This window comes from Terrapene carolina, unplaced genomic scaffold, assembly GCF_002925995.2.
Source record: "Terrapene carolina triunguis isolate 2854851 unplaced genomic scaffold, T_m_triunguis-2.0 Scaffold231, whole genome shotgun sequence".
Lineage (NCBI taxonomy): Eukaryota > Metazoa > Chordata > Testudines > Emydidae > Terrapene > Terrapene triunguis.
This window is the reverse complement of record NW_020664582.1, coordinates 13,005-24,033: the sequence shown is the minus strand read 5'-3', so window position 1 is coordinate 24,033 and position 11,029 is coordinate 13,005. Positions and strand designations below refer to the sequence as shown.

The following is an 11,029-nucleotide window of genomic DNA, read 5'->3' as shown; positions in this document are numbered from 1 at the left end:
GTGCCAGGCTCCCATCTGGGGTGCGCGGGTGCAGTGCCAGTGGGGTCAGTGGGGTTGTGCCAGGCTCCCATCTGGGGTGCGCGGGTGCAGGGCCATTGGGGTCAGTGGGGTCGTGCCAGGCTCCCATCTGGGGTGCTTAAAAATCAATGAAACTTTAAAAATGTTCAATGTTGGGTTTACTCTGCATTTGCCATCTGGCTTCTGAGCCTTTGGGGGTCACATTTTCAAGCTTTACTCCACAATCAGGAGGGTTAGAAACTCCCTTCAAAACAACCCCCAAGAAGCTGTGGCTCTCATGGAACCACCGGGAGCTGGGAGCTGGGAGCCGGGAGCTGGGGCTTTAAGAAAAACACCAAATGTCACAGGAATGGAAAGCCAGGCCAGTGACTTCGTTTAAACCCTTCATCTGATATCGCAGCAGCACCAAGAGACCCTGCCCAAGATCAGGGCCCCATCGCGCTGGGTCCTGCGTGGACCCGCGGCGAGAGACAGCCCTGGCTCAACAGAGCCTCCTGCCCCCTTACCGAGACCCGGGGAGCCACAGCTCTGCACAGGGGGCTTACAGCCCCACAGGGGATATGGGATACCGAGCAGTTCCATGCCCAGATACTGGCATTAGAGGAGATAGCATTTCCTGTCTGTATGGCAGCAATGCCTAGGCGCTCCAGTCGTGGACCCGGACCCCAGTGTGCTAGGAGCTGTACAAACACAGCACAGAAAGCCTGGCCCAGGCCCAAAGATACCACAGAACCATAGAACCAGAGGGTTAGGGGGAACCGCAAGGATCAGCTATTCTAACTCCCTGCCACGATGCAGGATTTGTTGTGTCTCAACCACCCAAGACAGACAACTCCAGCCTCCTTTTGAAAACCTCCAGTGAAGGAGCTTCCATAACCTCCCTAGGCCTCTGTTCCATTGTCCCACTGCTCTTACAGCTAGCGAGTTTTTCCTGAGATTTAATCTAAGATTCAATCTAAAATTCCTGAGGATGGATAGATCGATCGATCACTATAGGATTACTCCAGGCCGGTTGTGTGGCTAGCTGGATGTGAGGATAGCTGGATATGTTGGCTCACTCACTGTAGGATGGGTGTGTAGATAGATGTGATTGAAGATACATGGAGATAACTAGATCTCTGGTACCCCTGCTCCCCCGGGTTGTGGAAGGGAAGTGGTTGTAGGCAAATGGTCCCCAGGGTGAAGTGGTCTGGATTTGCCAGCCAGGGGATGCTGCGTCCGTGCCCAGCACTGAGGCTGGTCAGGAGCCAGCCCGCAGGGGGATCACGGCAGAGTCTGAGCTGGCTTTGGTTCCAGTACAGAGGGCAGCATCGTCACTTGGGAGATTCGTTCCCCACTGGAAACGTTCCCTGCACCCCATGCTGCAGCACCGCCTCCAGCAGCAAGGAATCCCCGGGCTGCCATCCCCGCTGGGCCAGGGATGCTGCTTGGCTCTGGGCAGTGCCAGCCACTGACCCTTCCCAGAACTGTCTGCCCCCTGCGTAGCCCTGGCTTTGCTGCGGAGCCGTCCAGTCTGCACCTGGCCACCGAGAGAAGCACTTCTAGGGCAGGCTGTGCCACCTCCCGTCTGGTGCCACCCTGCTAGCGGGGAGAGAGCCCGGCCGGGATACACCTCTCCCGGGTCTACCCAGGCACAGGACAGCTTAGGGGGTGCGCGGTGGGGTCCCTGTGAAGTCGCCTGGGTCAGGCAGCAAAGATCACCGGGCATGTGAATCATCCATTGGGAAGCGCATGGGTGCCAAACCCAGCCCCCACCCCACACAGGGCCCATCTGAGGAGGCTGCAGCCGAGGGCACCGTGCGGGGCACTGGGGAGTAGCGCCCCATAGGCCAGGAGCACACGCTGCCCCCGTTTGGAGATCTGGGGATCCAGCCAAGAGGGGGGCAAGCGAGAGGGAAGGGAGGGACTCAGATCCCTGGGGAGACCAGGCCGGGCAGGAAGGCAACAGGTCAGTGGGATGGGGGGAGGAACTTCATGCCACGCCTGGGGGGAGACAGCGGGGCCCACGATCAGCCCCAAGGATGAAGGATGCCGTTGCTGGAGTCCTCAGGGCTTTCTCTGTGCCCCCAAGCTACCGCTGCCAGAAGCCAGGCCCCGCCGCGGGCAGCAGCAGGGACAGGAACCCACCCGCTCTGGGCAGCGGGGGTGGGGGGGAAGGGAGATGGGAGGGGGGCAGGAACGGGAGAGGGGACGAGCCCCAGCAGCCCACACATGGCTGGGGATGAATCGCTGCTAATCCTCGAAGCCCCCCTCCCCACTCGTGCCCCCCGGGGAAGCTGCTATGGATCGTATGGTGCGTGGGAACCGAGAGGGGAGGGGGCAAGGGGTAAGCAGATTTCGGCCGGCGTAATGGAGAGGAGAGGCTGGTGCTTAGAGGCCTAAACCGGCTTGCCAGGGTGCAGGCTGCGGGCAATCCGCCGGCGCTTTCCCCTTTTAATCCCTGGAGAGTGTTTGGGGAGGGGGCCGCCGGGACTGATCCGCAGCTCTGATCCGGGGCGGAGCGGGTGCATCCTGTCTGCTCAGAGACGTCCCCCCCACCACCACCACAGCCTGGCCAGCGGTGTCGTGTCGGGGCTGCAGACATGGCCTCACTGAGTCACCTGGGGGCTAAATAAACTGGGCCCAGCTGAGGGGCTGAGCCCCCTGGGGAGAGACAGCTGAGCCCTGCACACAGAACCCCTCGGTAGCTGTGTTTGGCTAACGTATCTTCCAGAAAGGCCTTGAGTCCGGACTTGGAGACATCAAGAGATGGAGAATCCACCCCTTCCCTGGGCAGTTCGCTCCTTGTGGGCACTCAGTGCTTGCGTAGGTGCCTGAGTACGAACTTCAGGCACCCAGATGTGAGACTCTGGGCTGAAACGACCTGCCCCGGGTCAAACCGGGAGTCAGGGATTGAACCCAGATCTCCAGCCCTCGAACCAAACGCCCGTCTGTGCTCGCTGTCCATGAGTCTCCTGCACCAGGAGCGTGGGAGTCGGGGGGGGGGAACACAACCTATCAGCTTGGTGTCGCCAGCGTCGTTCCCCAAGTTTGTGAAAGGGCTGTAAGCGCTCCCCAGAGCCGAGCGGGGCATAGCAAAGGAGAAGCATCCTACACCGAGAGCCGTTCATGCAGAACCCTCTGCTGTCCCAGCCCAGGCACCAAACACAACTTTGCCAACGCACCTTAGTCCTGAGATGCAATTCTAAGTCTGGGGCTCCCGGCTCTGCCACAGCCAGGGACCATCCTGCCATTCCAGGCCTGGGCTCCAGCCCCGGCTGTCCCGTAATCCTGACCCACAATCCCTCCTTGCTGTCCCAGGCCTGGCTCTGACGCTGCCCCTCAATCCCGCATCACGGCCCGCAGGAAAAACACAAGTCCTTGTCCACCAGTCTCGTCTTCTTGCCCTCCATCCCATCAGCAACCTTTCAGAGGCGGCAGCGTGCGGCCAGGAGCATGGCTCTGGTTTGCCGATCCCCTTTAATCCAGATTGGCTTTCTTCTTACCTGGCCTGCGAGGATCAGTGGCTGTCAAACTTAATTTCCAGCTGCTCTTAGCGCTGTTATGAAGGTCATGCCATCGCTAATACATGTAATTCTGATGCCTCCACTACATCAAAGCCTTGACATTAACTCCAAATAACCCCTGACATCGACAGCGGTGCCGAGAAAAGAAAATCAGATGAAGGGCGGGGGGGGCGGGGAGGAAATACAAAGGCCTGAATCCAGTCGCTAAGGCTAAATAATTCAACAAGACACGCGGTGAAAAGCAAGCACCAGCGACCCACCCAGAGCCTGGAACGTCTGTGAGTGCCGGAGCGCGGAAATCAAACCTAAGGGAGATAGACTCGGGGGGACAGAGAAGCAGATCAGGTCAGTACCGGGTGGGCTCTGTCTGTGTATCATATGGGGAATGACACGTTCACGGCCTGGCTAGCGCATCTAAGCCTCTCCGGCTCATTCCAGACCTTCCCCAACCAGCAGCTAGACCAGGCTGGTTTTGGGTGTCCCCCACCCCGGCTCCCAGGGGTTCCATCCCCTGCATTGTTGCTATTGAAGCCGCAGCTAGCGAGCGGGGGCATGGCGCTGGACACACGCTGGACACCCAGCCCCTGCCCCAAAACGCTCCCCAGCTGAGCAGGCAAACGGAAGGTTTAGCACCTTCACTGTGCAGGCGTGGGACTGACGCCCGGATCATCAAATCAATGGGAGTTTGGGGCACCCATTTACCTCTGGGGAGCTGGGCCTAAGTGACTTGCCCAAGGTCACACAGGGCACCAGTGGCAGAGCCGGGAATTGCCCCCAGCTTCCCTGAGACCCAATCCCCAGCTCTCCGTCTGGCCTGGGCCAGCCACTGCTCCTCCTTCAGCGCCCCCACTTGTACCCTTTCCTCTCTAAGCAGCACAGGCAAAGCCCACCGCCAGCCTGGACCCGGCCGGTCCGTGGGCAGCGAGCTCCAGGAAGCCACACACGAGGCTTGGAAATGGGTGGGTGCAGGTGGCTGTCACTGAGGCTATGGGAGGGGGAGGAATCGGGGCACTAGGGGAGAAGGTTTCAGCGCCTGGGGGCGATTTGGGTGCGGGTGGAAGGGGTCAGAGCAGGGGGAGAGGTCGGAGGTGCAGCCACTCTCTTGGCGCATCCCTGGGCCTCGTGATCACAGCCGGTCTGTCCCGCTCCCCCCATGGCTCTCCGCGCCAGGCCACTCGCTCCGGGACTCAGGCTGTGGCAGACAGACACTGGGCCCAAGCGTGATCCAGGGTCAGAGGTCACAGCCCCGATGCCCCATCAAGGCACCGGGACTCCACCGCTTCCCCTCGACACCCTCTGAGGAAAGGCGGCATCAGAGGCATCAGATCCCCCAGCACATGGCCGGGCACCCACGGGCCCAGGGGCTCTCGCGGCTCTGCCTCTCGGGGCGGGGCCGGGAGCCAGAAATGCGGCCAAGTCACCCCAGCCTCGGCCCGGTCCCCGGGAATCCCCGGGAGACAGGCAGGGCACGGGGTGCGCTGGGACTCAGCGGGGCTCGTTACGGCCATGGGAAATGGCCCTGCGGAGACCCCGGGGATCTGCTGCTCCCAGCACAGGCTGGGGAAGGGCAGGCATTGCAAAGAGCGGCCCAGGGGGCACTGGCACCCGCAGTCCTGAAGAGAGGCAAGGTAGGATCTGACTGTACGTCCAACCCTGTCCCCATGCAGAGGGAGGAGCTATATAGCACAGGGCTCCACCCCCTGCAGGGGGAGGAGCTAGATAAACCTGGGGCCCCACCCGCATACAGGGGGAGGAGCTCTAATCCCCGGGGCTCTGCTCCAATGCAGCGGGAGGAGCTCTCTGCCCCACCCCAATCCAGTCTGAGCTGAGGAAGTTCTATGGGGCGACCCACAGCCAATCACCGTTCGTTCCTTCCCCACCCGCCATCGCTGAGGCATTGGCGGGTCACTGTGGGTTTCTGCAGGGACATGCTAAGGTTGCAGCACCCTCCCCCAAGACCCCCTGCCCTACAAACCTGTGTGCATCTTCCTCCGTGCCCACTTCCTCAGCCCCTCCCACCCCCTCTGCTTCCTTCTGCTGTCAGCTACGCCCTTCTGCGGTCATGCAGCATGAGCTAAGCTGTCGCATGGACGGCTAACGCCCTGCAGCCCTGCGGGGGTCCTGCCGACAGCTGGGCTAAGGTGGCAGTGCCGTGCACCACAGCTACCCCTTCCTGTCCCATCCAGCCCCGGCCCCAGCGCCTGTCCCGGTCGGGCCTCCTCATCTGCACGGCGCCAACCTGCCCGGTCGGCATGAAGGTAATTAAGAGTCTGCCGCAGGTCCCTGGATACCACCGACACGTTACTGGCATTACACTGCCAGCCGCGCTGCCCCCGACCCTGCTCCCACGCACGTAGGGAGCTTTCATTCCTCATTAGGCTTTTAATCAAGTGCAGGGAAATAACCAAGGGGCGGGAGGGAGCCCGCAGGCACTGTCTCCAGACTCAAATCTGCCACCGGGAGGGCCCAGCTCCCCGGATCCCCAGCCTGTCCATATCGTCCTCTCTGCCCTGCAGGAAGCCACTGGCGTGGCACACTGGGCACCAGCCTCTCCCAAGCACCCAGCTCTCACCCAGGCACCTTAAACGCATGGCCAGATTTTCGAGTGGTGGCATTTTACAGCCACTTAGCCCTGGGCGCGAGGGCAGCAGGGAACCACGCCAGAAACCGCCAACATTCGTATCCTCTGCTCTGGAGGGGCACAGAAGGGGGCAGGCGGGCACGGAGCCATGGAAGATGGGGACGAGACCAGAACACATTCCAGGTGAAGGTAGGGCCTGAGGGGTCTCAGCAGGTCTGGGTGGGTGGATGGTGGGGAGCCTCAGAGCTAGGAGAATGGGGGACTGGGGGTAGACACTACGAGGGAAGCATGCCCAGCACCTGGCCGTAGCCAGACGGCACTCTCAGCCCCTTGCTTTCCTGAGCACTCAACCGTCACCCATCAAGCCTTTAAATCAATAACAAAATAAAAACCTGCCGCTCCCACCGATTGTGACCCAGCGGCTGGGCTGGGGAGCGATGGGACGAGATAATGGCGCGTGTGCCGGGGAAGCCATTGGCAGGAATCCCCGAACGAGTCTGCAGCCAGCCCTGGACCCAGCACCCAGGCAAAGTGCACCCGTGGGTAACTCGCAGAGGGTGCCATCACCCTGGCTGGGCCAATGCCCAAGTGCTGCTTCTCCCCAGTGTCTCTACCCCCTGAGCCATGGCTCTGGCTTGCAAACGGGACCCAGATCCCACCATACGCAATGGGCTTCGCTGGCATTGCAAACTCCCCGGCAAGGTCTTGCTCCTCTTGTAATTAGCAAGCGATGCCTGGGAGCGATTCCTCTCCTGTCCACCATGCTGCGGGAAGCCCTGGTGGAGTCTTAGCCCAAAGGGAGGGGGAATTAGCCCAGCAGGGAGCTTTGAGTAAGCAAATGCACACTCTCTTCCCCCGATCTCATGTCCCCTCTCAATTGCCTCTTTTCCACATTAAACACACCCAGGTCCTTCAGCCTTTGCTCCGATGGCTTCCATTCCATCCCTCTGCTCATCTTTGTCGCTTGCCTCTACACATTGGTGACTAAAACTGGACACAGGCCTCCAGCTGACGCCTAACCCAGACCGAGTAGAGCGGTACTATCACCTCCCGTGACTTGCATGCTCTGCCTCTCTTAATGCAACCTGAAATTGTGTTTGCTTTTTTTTGCAACTGCATCGCATTGCTGACGCATGTCGAGGTTGTGATCCACCACAACTCCCAGATCCTTCGCAGCAGTGCTGCCAAGCCAGTTCCCCCCCCATTCTGTATTCATGCATTTGGTTTTTCTTCCCTAGAATCATAGAATCACAGAATATCAGGGTTGGAAGGGACCTCAGGAGGTCATCTAGTCCAACCCCCTGCTCAAAGCAGGACCAATTCCCAACTAAATCATCCCAGCCAGAGCTTTGTCAAGCCGGGCCTTAAAAACCTCTAAGGAAGGAGACTCCACCACCTCCCTAGGTAACGCATTCCAGTGCTTCACCACCCTCCTAGTGAAACAGTGTTTCCTAATATCCATCTAGACCTCCCCCACTGCAACTTGAGACCCTAAGTGTAGCACCTTACAGCTGTCTTTGCTGAATTTCATTTTGTCGTCTCCAGCCCAATTCTCCAATTTATCACCATCCCTCTGAATTTTAGCTCTACCCTCTAAAGTGTTAGCGACCCCTCCAGCTTTGTGTCATCTGCAGATTTGATCAGTGTGCTCTCTATTCCTACAGCCAGGTCATTAATAAAGATGTTAAACAACACCGGACCCAGAACAGATCCCGGTGGAACCCCACTTGAGACCTCCCTCCAATCTGACATCATTCCATTAATAGTGACTCTTTGTTTGGGGTTGTTTAACCAATTACGCATCCACTTAGTGGTAGTTCCGTCAAGCCCGCATTTTTCCAGCTTACTTATCAGAATGGAACGGCCTCGCTTTGGCCCCCCTCCAGGGCCAGCCTCTGGGGAGAACCAGCCAACGGGCCACCCAGGGCCATGACAATGAGAAGATGTTTTAGGTTAGACTGATCCACTGACCTGAGTTAAGATGCTCTGTCTACATGTTAACTATGTATCTAACAAAGACTGTTGTTAAGTTCCTAGCAATTAATGATTATTAAGACTAGCGGAATACTTGACTATAAAACAACAGGTACCAGGAGTGAAGGAAATGATCAAAAGAACTGAAAGAATTAAAAAAAACACAACAACCACCTGAGGTGAAAGTTATTCAGCAGTGAAAACAAGTCTGAATGAAATAAGCTGGATCAATTAAGAGTTTCCCCATTTCTAAAAAATGTCAACAAATGCTGCGGAACCCTGGCAAAGGTTTAAACAAGACTTTGATTTATTTCCGAGGGCGTCGGGATCTGCTCAGAAGGAAGATGAACAAAAGATTGCCAACTTTTTGAACATTCCGGCACTGAAGCAATTTCATTATATAATTCATTTGAGCTTAATGGTAGAGAACGAGCCGTCTGTGAGTTTCTCTTAATAAAAATTGAGGAATGCAGTTTAACAAAAAGAAATGAAACATTTGACAGATAAAGTGGGTGAGGTCATATTTTTTATTGGACCAACTTCTGTTGGTGAGAGAGACAAGTTTTCCAGCTTGTTCCTGAAGAAGAGTGCTGTGTAAGCCCGGACGCTTGTCTCGGTCACCAACAGAAGTTGGTTCAATAAAAGATCTTACCTCAACCATCTTCTCTCTCCAGCATCCTGGGACCAACACAGCAAGAGCAATGCATACGTTTGAAAGATTTCAGTTTCACTCAAGAAATCAAATGGAGGAAGAGACTTTTGAATCGTTTTTAAGAGATCTAAAGTTAAGAAGTCAGACGGGTAATTTCCACACTCTATCTAAGTCAATGATAAGAGATCAAATTGCGATGGGTATAAAAGATATCAGTGTAAGAAAAAGACCATTAAAAGAGCCAGATCTAAATCTGGAAAGAGTAGTGAGAATTTGCCAAACTGATGAACTGAATCAACAACTACTGCACGCTTTAGAAAGAAAACAAACGGACGTGAATATAGACTTAGTAAGGAAAAGTAACAAATGAGTCTATGGAGGAAACCAGAGTGAAAGTATTAAAGTTCATAGAATCATAGAATAGCAGGGTTGGAAGGGACCTCAGGAGATCATCTAGTCCCACCCCCTGCTCAAAGCAGGACCGATCCCCAGATAGATCATCCCAGCCAGGGCTTTGTCAAGCCAGGCCTTAAAAACCTTTAAGGATGGAGATTCCACCACTTCCCTAGGGAACCCGTTCCAGTGCTTCACCACCCTCCTAGCAGAAAAGTTTTTCCTAATATCCAAGTTAAAACACATGAGCATATAAAAGAATGTTCTAGATGTGGAAGGAGCCCCGACCTAGAAACTGGCCAGCCTACGGTCAGACCTGTCATATCTGCAAGAAGCAGAATCATTTTGCAAAAGTTTATAACCAGAGAAGTCTGGGAAAACGTAGCAATATACGTTTAGTTCCAAATTCAAAAGTCTTAGGACATGGCTGTACCAGAGAACTTACAGCAGCGCAGCTGGACTGATGGACCTGTGCTGCTGTAAGCTCTCTAATTTAGCCGATCTAAGCCGACAGGAGATTTTTTTCCCTCAGTGGTATCTGTCGGGCCAGCTCTAGCGCCCTCTGGTGCCGCATGCTCATGGGGCCCAGCCGGGCTCGCACCCTCTCAGTTCCTTCTTGCCGACTAACTCCGACAGAGGGGCAGGAGGGTGGGTCGTGGAATGGACGTGAGCAACACATCTTGAAGAAGTTACGGAAAGCTTAGTAACCATTTTTGCTTCTCCGAGTGCTCACTCATGTCCATTCCACGTTAGGTGACTCCCAAGAGGTACCCAAGGATTTGGGTTCGGAGTTCAAGGAGAGGCGGATTGCAGCACTGCCCTACCAAAGTTGGCATCATCTCTAGACTGCTGGGTGATGGCGTAGTGGGAGGAGAAGGTATGTACCAACGACCAGGTCACTGCTCTGTAGATATCTTGGATCGGGACCTGGGCCAGAAACGCCATTGACGAAGCCTGAGCTCTCATCAAAAGATGGCCGGAGGTGGGACGCCAGCCTGCCCATAACATGTACGAATGCAGGAAGTGATCCAGGATGAAATTCCCTGCGCCTGCCGAGACAGGAGAAGTTGTTCCAGTGACTGTCACAGGCAGTAAGATGGAACTGAAAGGGTGCAGGACCAGCAGGGCCCCTTATACTAACGCATGAGCGTGTGGCACCAGAGGGCGCTAGAGTCTGCCCGACGGATACCACCGAGGAAAAAGATCTCCAGCAATTGTGCTTGCGGCATGTACACACGGACAAGGAGGGCTTGACAGTTACACTACCTACTAATGGAACATTTATTTCATATGTAATAGACACAGGTCCACAAGTTAATGTCACTTCAGAAGAAATTATAACATTTCTCTGTAGTAAGAGAACAAATACAAATCAATTTACAATCTTATAGTGGTGAAAAAATTCCTGTTATGGGTATTTGTGAATCACAGGTCAAAGTTAAAGATAATTTAGAAAACGTCAGATTTCTAGTAGTTAAAGGACAAAGCATTTCCATTTGAGGCTTAAAAGCATGTTTAGCGCTAAATCTAATTGGCAGAAACTCTGGAAATAGAACATCAATTTACAGAGTTATTCACTGGCATTAGTCAATTGGATACAATGCGTAAAATTAAACAAAGAAACCAGTTACATATGCAACTAGAAAAATACCCTTAGCTTCAAGAACTAGGGTACAAAAGGAATGGGAAAGGTTAGTTCATTTAGATATAATTAAAAGAATGGAAGAGCCAATTGAGTGGATGAATTCATTAGTAATAGCAGAAAAGAATGATGGATTCTTATGTTTATGCTTAGCTCCAAAAGACTTAAATAAGTATGTTAAATGGGAACATTTTAAAATACCTACCGGGAAAGAAATATTTGGACAAATGTCAAGAGCAAAATACTTTTAGATGCTTCGAATG

At 54.8% G+C, this 11,029-nt stretch overlaps 1 protein-coding gene across 1 annotated transcript in view; it reads right to left on the bottom strand.

Annotated features, from left to right (window-relative positions):
• TMEM132E (transmembrane protein 132E) overlaps positions 1-10,069 on the bottom strand; it is a 98,998-nt gene extending 88,929 nt beyond the window's left edge. The window contains exon 1 of the mRNA XM_026656583.1: positions 9,949-10,069. Coding sequence (XP_026512368.1) covers positions 9,949-10,069 — 121 coding nt within the window. The remainder of the gene's footprint in view (positions 1-9,948) is intronic.
• Positions 10,070-11,029: the final 960 nt, after the last annotated feature.